Below are 18,670 nucleotides of genomic sequence, written 5' to 3' on the forward strand. Positions count from 1 at the left end.
GTGCATTATTATTTGTGTAATTGCGCACTTTAATAAAAGTTTTTTCCCTATATTACCCTGTTTAGAGGTTACAGATTAACGGGATAAAAAAGTCACTGGAAATGTTGAAGCTGCTGTTTTATTTTGGTTTTGACATTTTATTTGAGAGAATGAAGAGATTTTCCCCCTTGTTGAGTCTATAAGAAATAAAGATAAAATAAGAAATATAATTAAACGTTAAACATAGTAATTATATATTTTTGTTGGTGAAATAAAGCTGTAAATTATAGTTTTAACTAAATGGATTTAATTAGTTTCAGCCACCTATAAGGTCTAGAAAAACATTGATTTACACGTTTTTATTTTATTGCTGCAACATAGAAGAAACTGGTTTAGGACCAAAAATGTCTCAGCTGTTCTCGCTGCATTCCGGTTTAATCAAATCGTTATTTAACTAAAGAAAATCCCCTAAAGCTCCCACTGAACACTTGCCTGTTACATTTTTTTTTACCAGAAATTGAAACCATCTTTTATCATAGTAGTAATAATCTGAAAGTTATTCATTAAACAGCACAAATGAAAAACTAATTAGCTATTATAGCAGAGGTCATGACCTCAATTCTCTGAACACAATGAATGAACAACACATGACTCATTTAAACTTTATTCTTAAAAAGGAACAAGAAAAGAGAGTAAACAGAAGCAACCATTGTGCAACATGCAGGGCAATGAGACTACAAACGAAACGGAACAGGAGACACTAACTTAGTGGCCTGGATGACGTGCCAGTTTCATTACAAGACCAGAGCCCATAAAATGCAATGTTTAGGTGCATTTAAGTGGGTGATTATAAATACATATGCTTCTCAAGTCCTCTAACAAATTTGCAATCAGTGCAGCAGCAGCTAAAATAAAACACTATTTTCTTTCACTTGTAACTGCTTTTGAGCAAAAATAGCTTTTTTTCTCCCCCTAATAAAATATAAAAAAGTGATCACAAAAGCAGAGAAACATTGCCAGTATTAGGAACTCCCCCATAAAGCGTGTTCAGGCATTTAAACATCTAAAGTCGAGTCGGAATGACGGTAAATTGTGTGTTTACAACCTGCATGAACTGAAATGATCAATATTTTCTATGTGTATTAACTTCATACAACATTAGAGCAAACAAGTGTAACTTTAAAGTGTTTTACTGGAAAAAAGACAGTGAGGGAGTATATGTGAGCAGAGGAGATAGAGTGGTCTATATGAATCAGTTCCTTATATGGCTGACGTCTAATCCTGCAGCTGGATGAACGGCGTGTTCGTTAAGTCAGGCACTTCCATGATTCACTGCTGACGGATCCACACGCAGATTCAGAATCAGGCTCGTTGATCTGAAGGTGGTGTCTGGTCGTTGTTTCCTTTTTCTGCTGCAGTCGCTAACTTCAGTGTTTTGGGAGCATTACTGAAGATTGAGCCATTGACTGAAAAGAGAGGAAAACTGCTTATTTTCTATATCATGCAAACAAAACCACGTTTAGGGATATGAAAGTTGTTCAGGAAGTGCTTTTTCTCTTCAGCAAAACGCTCTGAAAGACCGAAGGAGAAGTAAACAGATGTAATTATTTTAAAATCATTTCTGAGGAACAGTTGGAAACAAAAACAAATAATAAAAGGAGATGCGGGTTTTAGATGAACATACTTTCAGGTTCTTGGTGGTCTGGGTCCAGTCCATCTGACTGATCTGTGGTATTGCTGTTAGCAGGATGCTACTCGCCTTGTTTGCATTTTCCTTCATTGTCTTCAACACATTATCAACACAGACCTAGAAGATGGATAAAAGAGACAATATTGCAACAATGCTAATTTTGCTTCCCTAATGAGCGCTCTGAATTTCTGATTAAATCCATCTTTTCTATAATTGTTTTGCCTCCTTGATTCGCCACCCCGCCCTGATGGACGAGTCCGAGTGTCCTGACTATAGGAGCTGCATTAGCCCCGGTCGGCTCAAAGAGAAGAGCAAGACAAAAGGGTGCTTTACAAATCACTTCATGGAAGTGACAACGCCAAGCGCTCCCAGCCTGGAGGATCAGGTGGGCGTCTGGCTGGAGGAGGAAACCAGTTCATTACTCATCTCTGCTGTTGCCTGATGAGGTCTTCCTCCTTCCCCCACCTATGACCTTAAGGGTCTGCTGATGTGAAGAGGTGCAGTTCTTTTGAGCTGCAACTTCCACCGTTTTATTTCACAACCTTCTTCCTGTGAAGCACACCACGATTCTGGCTGAAATGATCACGTTTATCTTCTGTGTGAATAAAGCTCGTGAGTCTTTTAACTTACTAAGAAAAACAAATCCTGCTCTTTAAAAATATTTTTGAAAAAGACTATAATAGTATTAATATTAGCTTGCATAAATGTGTGAAAGCTATTATCACATATAAATAACAGAAACTGCACCATAACATAATAAAACACACACAGCAGTAGGACTACCCCTGCTTTCCACCGGAGCCGTCAGCAGCACGTTACTGCAGCAGCACGTCTTGCTCGCGTAAGCTGCTGCTTGGCCCTTCCCACGAGACGCGAAGCAGCAGGGGAGCAGCTGTCACCGACCGAGCACGAAGTCACACGAGTGACTTCGTCAGTAAACACAACAACAAGCAGGAGAAAACTACAACATGGTTTGTGTTTTATGTTCTGTTCGTTTTATAATCACCAATACGGACCTGAAAAACAAAGGAGACCGCTAGCTAGGTGATAACTTCTCACGGGGACGCACAGTTAGTAACCTTTTTAAAAGTAAAGCAACCGGAAGGCAGTACGTTCTTTATTCTGAAAATCTCGGGAGCTTCTCTCCATTTCCGTGTCCGATTTCCTGTCTTTCCGTCCCCAAAAATGTCGAACTTGACCCGTTTCAGAGGCGTCGCGCGTAGAAATTAGAACCGGCGCGTAAAGGCCGCGACACGCTGCTCCTGAGACGCGGCCGACTCGCGCTGCTGACGTGCTGCTGACGGCTCCAGTGGAAAGCCGGGGTAACCCTGGAGCCGTCAGCAGCGCGAGTCGGCCGCGTCTCAGGAGCAGCATGTCGCGGCCTTTACGCGCCGGTTCTAATTTCTACGCGCGACGCCTCTGAAACGGGTCAAGTTCGACATTTTTGGAGACGGAAAGACAGGAAATCGGACACGGAAATGGAGAGAAGCTCCCGAGATTTTCAGAATAAAGAACGTACTGCCTTCCGGTTGCTTTACTTTTAAAAAGGTTACTAACTGTGCGTCCCCGTGAGAAGTTATCACCTAGCTAGCGGTCTCCTTTGTTTTTCAGGTCCGTATTGGCGATTATGAAACGGACAGAACATAAAACACAAACCATGTTGTAGTTTTCTCCTGCTTGTTGTTGTGTTTACTGACGAAGTCACTCGTGTGACTTCTTGCTCGGTCGGTGACAGCTGCTCCATGCTGCTTCGCGTCTCGTGGGAAGGGCCAAGCAGCAGCTTACGCGACTGCTGCAGTAACGCGCTGCTGACGGCTCCAGTGGAAAAGGTTCTGTTGACCACAGCGGTTCCTATCAGCAGCTATGACGTGCTGCTGCAGTAACGTGCTGCTGACGGCTCCTGTGGAAAGCCGGGGTTAGGGTTTCAGGAGCAGCAGCCACCAGCTGGGCTGAGTGTGTCCACCGGCCTTTCATACGACTGTGTTGCTCTGCTGCAATAGGTATGACGCTTTATTGCTTTTCACAGCCATAATAATCTGTGTTATCTTGCAGTGTGGGCCTGCAACAACGTTAAAACAGATAACAACACTTTATGCACCATTATCAGAAAACAAAAACGAAAGTGTTCCTTTGTCCAGCTTCATGCAGCCATTATGCTGCAGCGCCTCGTCCACGTAAACTGGCTGCTGTGTTTAAAGCCCGCATGCTCAGTCAGTGGAGCTGTGGCAGAGTTAGAGGAGAAGGGAGATGAATGAGTGAGAACATTAATAAACCAACAGTCGATCAGATAATAAATGTGTTTGCTTTGCTGTTTGGGAACTGGTAAATTAGTGAGCATGTGAAAATGCACCGCTGTGCTAGCTGACAGCTCTAAAAAAAAGTGGAGGAAATATAACAAGAACACTTGTCGTTTCACTGTTTTAAAGCTCCCAGTGTAAATGTGTGTGTTTGTGTTGTGGATCTGCAGATATTTTGTGTTTTATCCATTGTGTGTTTACCTTGTTTAACCTTCATCTGTCCTGCCTAATGAGCCCTGGTTTATTTCTGTGGTGTTTGTTAGAATGAGGACGATAAAGCCGATGACTCAGACTGACTCAACCTCCTCTGGCAGGGTTTGCACCGGAGGCTGGCAGGCTCAGCTGGCTGGGGGTGTGTGTGTGTGGAGTCAGAGGGGTGAACAGGGAGAGGCAGTACGAGGCTGATGTGGAGTGAATGAGGGAGCGGGGGCTGAAGGATGTGGTGAGAAGTCTGCAACAGGAGGGGGAAGAGGTCAGCTGCAGGAACTCGGAAGTAGAGCTTTGAGCAGCGCTGGATCTGTGACAAATTCGCCAAAATTCGCCCACACACAGTTTATCAAGTCCAATATCCAGAGTTCCTGCCAGACTACAATTCCTTCAGCAACCAGATACTTTTTGTGTCACTATGAGCTCCGACTTCTGATAATTTGTTACCAATAGAAAATCTGGTGTAAAACTATTTTCAGCTACCAGAACTGCAGACGTGACACTCAGGCCAGTAGTTACTGCTTTTACATGTCGTAAAATCATATCAACACCTGAGAGATATGAGAAAATAATTGTAAATGGATTGTTTTATTGCTCAGCCTGGCAGAAGAGTCACATATTTGTTTATCTGGATCTCATTGATAGTCAGCAGGTCTCTGAAAGGTGACCACTGATGGCGTTCACTCAGGAATGATTTGACTCATGTGAACAGTCACTCTGGGTCTCTTTGACAGCTTCAACCCTTCCTCATGTTACAACCTGATTTACATAACTAACATCTGCCCACAGTTTTTTGTTATGAGGTCATATAGGAACCCTTTCTGGTCGGCTCACGAGTCCCCGGAAGAACAAAAAACGAATGCAAGGAAGATCTATTTTCTAATCTGCTTTGCCTCACACCCTGAATCACACATATGTTGTACTTCAATTTAAATGAAAAGTAATGATGGGTGTTTACATCACGCCAGTCACGTACATTGAGATTTATCAGCTTGTAAAAGTTCGTAATTAGCATGACTACATCGGCATGTCGCATACGTAACATCACCACAGAATCTCTTCTCCCCTAGCGTAGCTGCTACTTACCAAACGGCCAGATTCATGGTGGTTCTTTCGTCCTGAAGGAAGGATTTGAATTTAGCTGAACTTACAACAATTGTCCTTCTGTTTTCTCCAAGTCTGGTTCGATGATGTCACTTTCGTGATGCGCATTTGTAGTCCTGGACTTATTTTCACACAAAACCTAAAATAGTGTTCCCCTCATTCGAAAATAAGCACGTTCTTTCTCTTCGAAAAGATTCTTTAAAATTCACGGACATCATATGTGAAATCCATGGCACATAACAAGCGGGATAAGAAAATAGCGGTTTTTGCCCCGCTGACTTGCGTTCATTTTTTTCCTTCTTCCGGGGACCCATGGTCCAGAAGTAGATGGGCTTAGCTCCCTGTTACTGCATTTTATCACATATTTCTGGGATTTAGGTGTACTCCATCTCCATATCTGATACGTTGACACAAGCCAACATCTTCTCACCTGGAATCATTTGGTCTTCCAATAAGGCCAGTTAAATGTTAAACTCTTTGTTTTTTGTTTTTTTGTTGCTTCTTATTATTAAACCTTTATTTGACCAGATAAAAAACCCATGAACGTGAGTCATAGGGAACGAGGCGGATGGAAAATAACAATAACAAACATTAACATAACAGGAGTTATTGGAACGATTTAGGATTAGCAACCAGGTTCCAGTCACCATCTTCACTCAACTCTGGAAAGTTTAAACGCCGTTAATAATAAAGACTTCTAGCTGGAGACTGACTCACCGCCTCTTCGTGCTCCTTCCAGCAATCATAGTCTGTTGCCATGGCAATACTGGCATAGCACAAGCCAGCCTCTTTAGCTAGCACCACCTCTGGCACGGTGGTCATATTGATGACATCAGCACCCCACTGACGAAACATCAGGCTTTCTGCTCGCGAGGAGAACCGAGGCCCCTCGATAGTCAGCATGGTCCCTCGTACGTGGCACTTGACTCCCAGAGTCCGTGCCACCTCCACCAGAACCTGACACAGAACAGTTAGTTATGATCTTCATAATGTTAAGGACTAAGAAAATGACAGTTATCTACGTTTCAAACAGCTGAGCCTAATGGCTTTAACTGCGTTTCAGAGTCTGACACTGCTGAGCAACATAAATCAATGTTTGAATCCCAGTAAAACTCTGTATTTGGGCACAATCTTCAGTGTGCACATAAACCTCAGAGTGACTCATCGCATTTTTAAAATGCATATAATAACATATATATACAAATGGACGCCTCTGCTCTACTCAGCAGAATGGAGCAGTTGAATCTAGAGGTGTCCAGGCGGTGGGAGGAGAACAGTATGCATGAGAACTTCCATGGAGCAGGCCGATATTTAGTTTTCATTTGCTCTGGCCTATCCATTGGGTAGCTGTAACATTTGACCTGTCTAAAAAACCCACTCCGGTGCGGGCGGTGAATAACAAGCAGTCTGTGGAATCACGGTCACATCCTGGCTCGGTTTTTTTAGAGCTCCTGAAAATAAATTCAACTATTTCTGTCAATTCTTCAGGAAGACTGCACAGGGATCCTCTCGCAGCCAAAAATGCATTTTGGGGTTCTAGGCATCATTTAAAGTGCAGATTAGATTAGAAATCACTTCTTCACAACTGTGGGCATTAAACTCCCTGCTAGCTACTTTGAGAGACTGGGTGTTAGTGTTTATAGTCCAGGGGAGGAATGGGGCTTCATGAAGCAAACATGCCCCATCCAGGCATCTGTAACAGCTTAGCAGACCAGCAGAGGATTTGCATTTTAGACAGAAAAATACATGTGTGATGCCACAAATTGCTTTGGGGTGTTTTTCGTGAGGAAAGAACAATTTCACTTGGTCAAAATCTCCAAAAACTGTATTTTACATGATATAGTCCCTTTAAGCCAAGAACACTAACAATGAAGTAACACCATCACTACTGTTGAGTATATTTTACCCGATATAATCCCAGAAAAAATACAGTTTTCATCAATTTATGTAAAAGTACTACACTATACAATAAATCCAAAATACAATAAATTTGGGATGGACAATATATATTTCGGCATCAACATCGGTATCGGCCGATGTTGGTCCCTTTTTTTTTTTTTTTACATATCGGTATCGGTTCCAAAAATAAAATCGGGTCGATATTAACAACCGATATTTTTTCCATCTCGTCTCCACTTGTTTGTTTGTTTCAGAGGGTGAGGGGAATAACATGTAATTGTGAAGTCATGCGAACCGTGATTGTAATCATGTCAGAAGTGTAAATGTGCGTGTTGTGTGTACATAATAACGTAAATTCAACTTTAATAATTTTCATTCTATACAAAGTCTGCTGATTTTAGAAGAATTAACGTCAGTATATCGGAATCGGCAAATATCGGTTTTCGGCCATAAGAGTGATCTTAATATCGGAATTGGCCCAAAAATTTCATATCGATGTATCACTACAATAAATATCACAAAATTTATATAAGAACCATGGGGGAACATTTAAAAAGACAGCAAACTGACTGAAAAGCCAGGTAATCTTCAATGAGAATGTTCCAAAAACACAAAAATGAAGCTGGGAACTTGATTTCCGATCCACCCATTCCTGGGACATGTGAGCCTTGTCTGCTGAAAGCACAGCCTACTGCATCACTAAATTCCACTTGTAAAATATGTTACTCTCTATCACCAACGTCAGGTCAAAATAACCCAAACGCATGCCTCTGGACAAAACCATAGATGGGAGGAGAGAACAAATGTCTTATATTCGACAGAGAAAAACATTTGCTATTTCATTTCCGAAAAGATGGCTGCCAGTGTGCCAGAGCCTGGAGGTGCTGCAATTATCGGTTCTAATCTCTGAATTTTACCTATCAAACCATAGATGGCAAAGTGATATTTGAGATTGAGCAGCTGAACTTTTTATCAAGAGAACTCTTTCTCAGGATGAGGTCATTTTATTGGCCTCAAACTATTTCTCATCCGAGTGGACTGAAGAGTCTAAGCGGGCTGTTTGAGATGTGCACGACATCAATACGGTGCAACACACATTAAGGTCCTCAAAAGAATGTTAACATCAAAGCCTCAAGGAGCTTGATGAATGCGGCAACAAGATACCCAGATTTGTGTCAAACTACTTGGATGAACTGCCACCAGTGGGATTTGGCAAAAATGGACGCCTCTGCTCTTTTCAGCAGAATGGAGCAGTTGAATCTAGAGGTGTCCAGGCTGTGGGAGGAGAACAGTATGCATGAGAACTTCCATGGAGCAGGTGAGTCTACCACTGACCTGAGGCCGATTATAGTTTGTGGCAGAATACCTGATGGTGTTGCAGTTTTTGGCAAAAAAAAATATGATCAGCTGGTCAATGTAGTTAGACTAATGTGGGCTGGGCAATAGAGACAGACAGTGCTGTTTACTATGCACAAGCTAAGATGCTGATACGTAACTTTAGTATGTGCTCTGTATCTGTAAAACTGCAATTTTAAAGAACATTGTACACCTATGGACAATGCCCATCTATGGAAGTTGTATATGTAGATTAATGGACTCTAAAAACAACAATCTTGTCTTTGACAACCCCTGCTCTGTAATGTTTTACTCTGATATGTGAAATTAAGTTTTTACCACTTTTTCTTATTAATTTTTTTAATCCTCTTGACATGGACCTATAGGTGAGTCTTTAATAACGTGAACATACACATACATACTAGGGATGTGTATTGGTGAAATTCAGGCGATACGATACGTATCACAATACAGGGGAGACGATACAATGTATCACCATTAGGGGTGTAACAGTTCACGGGGGGGGGGGGGTTGAACCGTCTCGGTTCGGTCCACTTGCGTACCGTTTCGGTTCATTTTCCATTAAATAGTGAATTTTTATTTGCGTGATTTAAGAGCAGCAAATAAAAGTTCCTAGGCAAATTTCTGCACGGACGCTGTATTGAGTGACGCATGATGGCTGCACGTGCCTGATCTCTGTTTAAAAAATGTGATCTACAAATTCTGATCAACGTCTTTTAGAGCGGATCAAACCAGCTGGCTGTCGCTGCTACTGGAGCCTGTTGAGACGCTGAACGGAGCGTCGCCCCTCCCTCCCTCCCTTCCCTCACACTGCAGGCAAAATGTAAAACATGTCTGCCGAATGGTTGACAATTGCTGTTAAGTTTTCATCCTACAAGGAAAAACACGGCGCGGAGGAAGCTCGTTATTGAATACGAGTTTTAAAGAAGAAACTCTGGGCGGTGTGAGGTGAGTTTTTAAGGCTCGCTGCAGAAATAAAAACATGGAGCATCAACAGTTAAACAACACTTGTCTGTATGAACGTGACACTCATAGCTGCATAAATAAAGTATGAAATAATTAAAGACATCATGCTAGATCAGCAGCCTGCGATGACACCTGGTTCTGCTCACTACAGGAGCCGCTTTAGATATTATTAAATAAATATAATAATACACCGAAAATGAACCTAACCAAACTCTTTAAAACACTGAACTGAACCGAATAAGATTTTAGCGTACCGTTACACCTCTAATCACGATATATTGCGATAAACTCAGTATCAATATTTCTTTGACTGAATTTATTGTAGGAATATTCTATAAACAGCCCAAACATGTTTAACATGAGGTATCTGAACCATAACAGACGGATTTACATTTCAATGGTGGAAACTAATCCCACTGCACACTGGTGCCAACTAGCGGTCAGTGTTTGAATTGCACCAATAACAACAAGAAAATACACAAACGTTTGCATGTAAATTCTTCCAAAAATTAGAAACACGGCTGTTGAATATCGATGTCATATCGCTGGAAAAAAATCACGATATACTGCCATATCAATATTTTCTTACATCCCTAATACATACAAACATACCATTAATGAGTGAGCAGCCTGAAGCTACCCAAGGACCCGTGCAACTCAGACAGCAGCAGCACAGTGAAAATAACAAGAATTGTGTGGTTGAAATTCACCCGACAATAGTGTTTTAGGGTTAAATCAAATCAAACAAATTACACTTTTGCAGTTTTTGAATCACCACTTAATGTGGGATTGATCCCTTCCACACAATATGGGCTTTTCTTTTCAGGATTTAAAGCTCATAAAATCTACCGCCATGTTGGCCGGACAAGTCATTTGGAATCGTAAGATGTCCAAAGAAGGTCCCGTGTTTCTTTCCTCAGACTGGCTAGAAGGGCTCTCCTACGACTGGCTATTTCATTTAGCAGCAAACCATCTTCCCTTGTTAAGTGCAGACTGTCCTCCTGCCACCAGCAGAATAGCTGTTTTGGGGATTTTTGTAAAGAAAATGCTAACTTATTATTATAATAATCATTCTGTCCTGTTTTGCAATTTTTTATTTTTTTTGTTATTGAAAACCTGAAAAACGTGAATGTGAACTTATAATAAATCTTTTTGCATTCTTCACACTGTTGGACTTTATTTACATCTGTTGGCTCTCAAGCAACAGTATGGGGTGGGTGGCCTTCTGTTAAGGGCCATTCAGTCCCTTTACCAGAGGAGCGTGAGTTTGGTCCGCATAGCCGGTAGTAAGTCAGACCTGTTCCCAGTGAGGGTTGCACTCCGCCAGGGCTGCCCTTTGTCACCGGTTCTGTTCATCACTTTTATGGACAGAATTTCTAGACGCAGTCGTGGTGTGGAGTGTGTCGAGTTTGGTGGCAGGAGAATCTCGCCTCTGCTTTTTGTGGATGATGTGGTCCTCCTAGCTTCATCCAGCTCTGACCTTCAGCTCTTGCTGGGTAGGTTCGCGGCCGAGTGTGAAGAGGCTGGGATGAGGATCAGCACCTCCAAATCTGAGACTATGGTTCTCGACCAGAAAAGGGCGGCTTGCCAACTCCGGGTCGGGAGAGAGGTCCTACCTCAAGTGGAGGAGTTTAAGTATCTCGGGGTCTTGTTCACGAGTGAGGGTAGGAGGGATCGGGAGATCGACAGGCGGATTGGTTCGGCGTCTGCAGTGATGCGGACGCTGAGCCGATCTGTCGTGGTGAAGAGGGAGCTGAGCCAGAAAGCCAGGCTCTCGATTTACCGGTCGATCTACGTCCCAATCCTCACCTATGGTCATGAGCTTTGGGTAATGACCGAAAGAACGAGATCGCGGATACAAGCGGCCGAAATGAGTTTCCTCCGTAGGGTGGCCGGGCTCAGCCTTAGAGATAGGGTGAGGAGCTCGGACATTCGGGAGGGACTCGGAGTAGAACCGCTGCTCCTCCGGATCGAAAGGAACCAGTTGAGGTGGTTTGGGCATCTGGTCAGGATGCCTCCTGGACGCCTCCCTGGGGAGGTGTTTCGGGCATGTCCTGCCGGCAGAAGGCCCCCGGGTCGACCCAGGACACGTTGGAGAGGTTACATCTCCAATCTGGTCCGGGAACGCCTTGGGGTCCTGCCGGAGGAGCTGGTGGACAAGGCCGGGGAGAGGACGGCCTGGAGCTCCCTAGTTGGGATGCTGCCCCCGCGACCCGGACCCGGATAAGCGGAGGAAGACGAGACGAGACGAGACGAGGCTCTCAAGCATTGGGGTTATGTTATTCAAGTAGAGTACATAGGATAAACATATGTGTGCCTTACCTGGGTATGCAATAAAATAAAATTGCCCTATTTTGCCCAGCTGTGTGAAGCAGGTCTGTTTCTCTTCTAGAATAATGAAAACTGGGTAAAAATAGGTCTAAATCATAATCAGTGAGGAATTGTTTAAATTCAAACGATGCCCGACCCTACTTCCAGCCAATCAGAGGCAGAAAGGTGGGACCGTCCTTGGAAATCCTACGATTCCAAATTACACTAACAGGACATGGCAGCCATGTGGGTGTCAAACAGTTGGAAACAGTGTTGAGGTGACTCAAATCTTCCATGTCTAGAGTGTTGGTCTATAAGCTGCAGGGTCGATTCAACTTGACAAAGGTTAAATGCATCTTTCTAACTGACCGCTCTGGTCCTGTTGCAGAAGGGCTCGGCCATGGGGATGTGGCTAACACCTGGAGGACTGGTGGGCTGCCCATCATACAGTGTCTGGGATCTCTTAGTGGTCCTGGAGAGGAGAAACAGAGTGGGTTGTGCTGACAATTAAAACTAGAGCAACTGAGACCAAAGCCGTCAAGTAACTAAGTACAGATACTTTAAAACTGGGATATCAGGGTTTGCCCCAGAAAACTAGCTAGGCCTGGCGGACTGCGAGGGTCAGATGCACACTCGGCTCGTTCCTTACCCTCCGTCGTCCATGAGAGCCGTATAAATGTTGATGGTGAGAGCGAGGGAAGACGGGTGTGTGCCAGGCTTACAAAGCGCTGGAAGAAACTCTGGGTTATCTATACTTCACTGGATTAATTATCGTAGCCAGCGTTTTAGTTCTGCTCTTTATATTTTCATGAATTATCTATTCCTTCTACTCCTTACATTCTAAAAATAGTAATAATAATTCCACCTATCGCATTGCAGTTTGTCAAAAAAACTGACAAAGACTAAAACGTATTACAGTATTCTATAGTATACTAGAATGCATTCATTTTCAATGGGCAAAGGAGCCCAGCTCATCCCAAATGTGTCAACATAACAAATTTTAATGGTCTCTTTTTTTTTGGGGGGGGGGGGGGGGGGGTTACGACGACTTCAACTTACATTACTTTTACTTTTAATCTATCTATCTATCTATCTATCATCTATCTATCTATCTATCTATCTATCTATGCGAATACTTTTGACACCTCCAACTGAGACAACCTTGCATGCTGCTGTAGATTAAACATGTCAAATTCAATAAATTGTTCAGAAAAATTTGCTACACAAAGTATGAAAGGTCACACACCCTGCCACATCTCATGATCCCAGGAAAACTCTTTCAGTTGGAGCCCAATGAATCCTGACATGCTCATGCCATCAGGGAGGAAAGAGATGATGAGTGAATAATCAACCTGGCCATTCAGGATGTTCAGGTAGTAGCTGATCTCATTGTTTGGGCACATTGCTGAACCTAGAGCAAGCCCAGATCATGAATCCACGGGGTGAGGTTTGTTTTGGCCAGGTTGTGCATCTACCAATCCAAGACAAACAAAAACCGCCAAAAGGTAAAATGCCATGTGGTAGTGATCGTGTATCTCACGACTAAAAACTGTAGGCAGATGTCAATCAGGGAGGTCTTAAATGACACGTCGGACTAGAAAAGTTAACAAAAACAAAGACATTACCACACTTAAATTTTTTAAATAAGTTTTAGACTCTTTCAGAATAAACATGAACCAAGCTGCCCAACACCAACAGAATGACAAAAACAAAAAGTTATCCTTTCACGTCTACTGGGAAGAAGGTAAGTGGGTCTAAATTGCTGCAGAAGCGTCCTCCAGCCTCCACCGAAAAGCCGCAGGCAGCAAAACAGCCCGTCTACTAATCCCAGACAACATCTGTTTATGCTCCACCGCAGTTTAGCTCCACGCTTTTGTTCTGCGTGCCCTCTACTTGCTTTGGTGAATGTGTGTAAAGTATGAATCAAAGGTGTAGACGGACTTGTAATTACAAAATTACAAACTTTCTTATGTGAGAAAGTGGAATAATCTTGGCTCAGCTGATTCAAGGTTACATTTAGTTTCCTTTTGCTTTTCACGGTGATCCTACAGTCATAACAAAATAATCTAAGACATGCAAAATATGAATTCCTTTCCTGCCTTGTATCTCCAACGCCCATGACAAAAGAAACTGTTTCTAGTTTCTGTTAGCTTATCTTAGTCTCTGGGATTAGGTGTGATTATGCTTTAGAGACAGAGATACCCCTGGCCTTGACCCTCCCTTAGATGTTGGCTCCCACATCTGATAATCAAATTCTTTAATATCTAGGTATTTATCACAGTTTCAAGTAATCCAAACTGACTTTAATAAGGGATATTACTGCAAAAATTGAGATTAGTTCTCTCTCCCAATGATGCAAGAATATAAAAGATGTTGTGGTTGCAGCCCTGGCTTCTAGCTCGTCTGCACATCAACATCTAGGCTGAACGTTTTCACTCTCTCTCTCTCGAGGATTTCCCAGGAGTTCTGTAGTTTAATTTTGTCTGAACACCATTCATGTTCTGGTCTGACTAAATGTTCTTCTCCTTCACGCCACCTTGAGTAAACAAATTCTCCAGTAACCGCCTTAAGTTCCATTATGTTAACACGTGTTTCACATTTTCTAATTCAACACCAAAAAATACGAGCAGAGTCTTTCATGGTTCACAGAATATTAATCATTTTCCTCTCCGCTGTAGAGTCAGCAGTTCTATGTAATGGTAGGACCAGCGTGCCTAAAAGCAAAGCAAAAAATGAGATCCAGACAAAACTGTCAAAGTTGTGTTCTAAAGAAATGAAAAACCATTTAAATCTCACTAAAACGTGCTTCGCAAAGTAGCCAAGGGTTTTGTTTGCAAACAATAAAATAAAAAGTGATTAAGAGATGACATGATGTCAGCAGCACGCTGTCACATGCTCTAGGACGTCTGAACAGGACCCAACAAGTACCTTCCTCATTCTGGATAAATAAGCCGTGGTACTTAGCTGATCTGCTTGTAATACACAGGCTGAAAGCTGTGAAATGTAGGAAAGCAGGTTATTATGTACATCAGACCAAACTAGTCGTGTGCCGAGTCATAACTCACCCGCTTTTAGATTCAGGCTAAAAGGTGAAACAGTGCTGAGAACCCAATGCTGTTACGCACATATGCTAACCAGGAGTAGGCTGTACTTGCCCTGAGGTCAATGACACTGAAAAAGCAACAAAGATATGATTATATTCTACTAGAAATGTGGAACTTGAGCTGCAGAGACAAAATACCTGAGTGTATAAATGACCACGAGAAAGCATAGAGGTTGGGATTAGACACGATGGTTTAGGGTAAACCGAAGCTCACCTTCACCAACAAGAAGAGTATAACTACATTCTTTCTTCCTCTCTCACATGTTCGGTACTTTTCTTGTTTGTCCTCTTTCTCCTCAGATCTCCCTTTGCAGCTTTACATCTGTACATCAGATACAGACGGATCAGTATCTGCTGCCTGCTAGTTGCTACATGCAGACTCAGACCCACTGTATTCCTCATGGTTCCTATAATTACCACCTTTAACATTAGACCTTGTGTTGGATCCACGGCACACTTTAGCCTTATACTCAGGCGGCATCCTTAATTGCTTGTTCTGGTTTCCTCCTCTGCTCCAGCCTTGCCTCAGACAGAAGAATCTACCCTCAGTCTGATTCAGATGCTTACAAAAACAAATGAAAAAGGGCGCAACTAGCTAAAGCAGATCAGGCGTGTTGGAGTTAGACTACCATACCATACTAGTAATGTGTCGGTCGTGAACGAGCCGGCTCTAAGAGCCGGCTCTTTGAAGTGAACGACGGGAGCCGGCTCGTCATTGGGAGCCGTCCCCTCCCCTCCCCCCTCCCCTTTTGCTTTGGTGAAAGCCACAGGCGATTGGTCAACATGTGTAACTGTGTGTCCAGACTGTCCACACACAGAGCAGTAGGGGCGGGGAAGAGGGAGGATCAGACTCGGACACACAGCAGAGCACATGCGGGCGGAGGGAGACGAGAGGGAATGAGGAGGAGGAAAAAGGCGAGCGAGAGACAGAAGAGTGCGACGAGGACGGTGAGAAAATGAGCGCCAGCAGTCGGAAAGTGGAGATTTCTGAAAGTGTTCAGTTATTAAATCCATAGAAATGATATATATTTTATATATAGCATTTTTTTACATTAGTAAATGATTTTACATATAGTTTTGCATTATTTTGGTTATAAATGTGCACTACGCAACAGAAAATCTGAGGAGCCACTTGGGAGCCGAAAGAGCCGGCTCTTTTTGGTGAGCTGAGCCAAAAGAACCGGCTTTCTAAAAAGAGCCGGAATTCCCATCACTGTACCATACCATTTTATTTCTAGAGCGCTTTAACACAACATTACAACCGACCAAAGCGATGTACAGGTAAAAAAAAAAAAAGAGCTACGGAATTTCTAAAGAAATACTTTAAACTCAAATGAATAAAAACTCTTTTCTTTTTTACATAATTCTAATTGTCACATCTCTGTAAATGACAGCAAAACCAATAAATATTTAATATTCTGAGTTGTGTTGCACTCGCCTGTCAATAAACTGGTCAATGATGACCATGTCTCCGGGTTGAATCTCTTCTCTCAGTGAGCCACAGGCTGTGGTGACCAACAGATGTGTGCAGCCCTCCTCTCTCAGAGCCCAGATGTTGGCCTGGTAGTTCACATTTGATGGCATTATGGTGTGCTGTCTCCCATGCCTACGTTTGACAGAAATCTAATTACAACAGCTGTATTTCAAAGTTTCAAAATGATACCACTAGATGGTGCTAATACAGGTTAAAATAAAACAATCTAACCTTGCAAGGAGCACACAGTCCACGTTTTTGATCTTCCCCAGGATTAGGGCATCCGACGGCTGTTTGAGAGCACCAACAATCCATAAAGTGGTGAGAACATGAGGGATGGTGGAGAAGTGATGATAAAAAGTGATGAAGGAAGTGTGGAGTAAAATGAATAGGACAGCTAGCTTACTTTCCCAAACGGTGTGTCAACATAGCGTTCTGTTCTTCCCTCCAAGATATCTGGGTCATCAAGACCAGAACCGCCAATAATTCCAATCTGAAACAAAAATTTACAAAAGTTGAATATCATACATTATGGCTAAAATGTCCTGATCTAATGAAGGTTTATTTTAAAGGTTTATTTACAGTTTTTGACGTAATATGCATGTTTCTGATCTGTGGACCCAGGGTTGGTGTTGGGAGAGAAAGCATGGGGAGTAGGGATGCAGGATATATATATCAGCATCAATATCGGCCGATGTTAGTCATATTTTAACTTACCTGTATCGGTCCGATAATTAAAACTGGGTCAACATTAACAACCAATATTTGTCATGTGACAATGATGATAATCATCTCAGAGGTGTGAATTGGTGTGGTTTGTGTTTATAACATGAACATCTATATATATATATATATATAGAGAGAGAGAGAGAGAGCGAGAGAGAGAGAGAGAGAGAGAGAGAACTTTCTTGAAATAAAGCAAGGTATTAAATATTCTGCTTGCATCAACCATAACAGCAACATTAATATCGGTATTGGGCCAAATTTTCATATTGTTGCAACCCCAATGGGGAGAGTATGCAAACTAGGTCTAGCTGTTGTGTTATCAAAATGCCGGAGCTCTGATTGAAATCATGTATTAAGATTAGATTCTAATAAATTAAAAAAGCCAGAATCTTGAAAATAAAAATAAAAGCTTTTAATGAACTTTTGGAAAGCCTGAAGACAGATCAAGGCATCTGGGCGTGTTGGTGCTGTTTTCTTTGTGCAAACCTTTAAATGAATGCCACTTTTTTGTAATTCTGCTTGCCAGCTTGATGCCAGGTGTCTGGGTCAGGGTGAAAACTGCCACGCGCATGCCCAGAACATGCCCGGCTCGCCACGTGCCAAGTTCTACCACGGTTACTTCAAATTAGTGTGGTACCTTTTATTAATCACGACCTCCAAGTTAACACAGAGATGCCAACTGTTGTCATGAAGCTCCTAATGTCAACTTTACACAGTGAGAACAATTACAATTTTGCTCATTTCCCCTTCAATTCCAGGTAGGTAGCGGCTACATATCAACTAATTGTTTTCGAGTCATTCTCTTTCGTCAGCGTTGTCAAACACACAATAATCCGTCTCTAATTCCCTCAACCTAACGATAAAATATACGTTATTACCTTAATGGGCACCGAGGACGCCATGACAACTTTTTTTCTGGCAAGAAAAGGTGAAGATTTGACAGGAATAGAGGAAGGAAGTCTAGCGTTAACAACATCCGTTAGCAAAACGAGACATTCCCTTTCCTGTTTGGGTATTTTCAAAGTAAAAGTAGCAAATTTGTAAAAATTGAAAATGAGCTAGTTTTTCTTTTTCTTCGTTTTTCCCCCCACACCTCCTGCTTTTATGATAATTTGCCCGCAAACATGATCCCATGACTGACCATGATTTTCATTCATTTTGGTTATTCACATTATTAGCACTAATAATAACTATCTTTATTCACCGAGTTTGTTTACATATATTGCTTTGTTTTGTCTGTTTATCTTCCATAGCATGTTGACTGGCTTAACACACTGGCGTTTTTGTCTTGTCCTCCCAGATCCTAACTGACCCATCCTGGTTCTGCTGGAGGCTTTTTCCTGTTGGGGAGTTGTTTTTTTCCATTGTTGCCCTGTGCTTGCTACAGATGGTTTGTGATGATCGATTGGATGCACCCTCCTGTTTTCCTTATAATCTGATTACAATGGGTTAGGGTTAGCGTGAATAAGTTTACCGTAAATTGGCTTTCAATGTTTACCTCAATGTTGGCAGGCATGACACGCAGGGAGCACATTACTCCTGTGCTGGAAACTCTGAAC

The 18,670-nt window shown here is 42.4% G+C and overlaps 1 protein-coding gene across 1 annotated transcript; it reads right to left on the reverse strand.

The window, feature by feature from the left end:
- Positions 1 to 627: 627 nt before the first annotated feature.
- mtap (methylthioadenosine phosphorylase) lies at positions 628 to 18,144 on the reverse strand. The gene is made up of 8 exons (XM_070552594.1): positions 17,990 to 18,144; positions 16,792 to 16,878; positions 16,617 to 16,675; positions 16,350 to 16,517; positions 12,178 to 12,280; positions 5,995 to 6,234; positions 1,664 to 1,786; positions 628 to 1,445 (listed from the first exon to the last, which is right to left on the reverse strand). The coding sequence occupies exons 1-8, from the start codon at positions 18,011 to 18,013 to the stop codon at positions 1,407 to 1,409; spliced, it is 843 nt and encodes a 280-aa protein (XP_070408695.1). The 5' UTR covers positions 18,014 to 18,144; the 3' UTR covers positions 628 to 1,406.
- Between the last annotated feature and the right edge of the window lie 526 nt (positions 18,145 to 18,670).

The sequence above is a fragment of the Nothobranchius furzeri genome, chromosome 6 (genome assembly GCF_043380555.1).
Source record: "Nothobranchius furzeri strain GRZ-AD chromosome 6, NfurGRZ-RIMD1, whole genome shotgun sequence".
Lineage (NCBI taxonomy): Eukaryota > Metazoa > Chordata > Actinopteri > Cyprinodontiformes > Nothobranchiidae > Nothobranchius > Nothobranchius furzeri.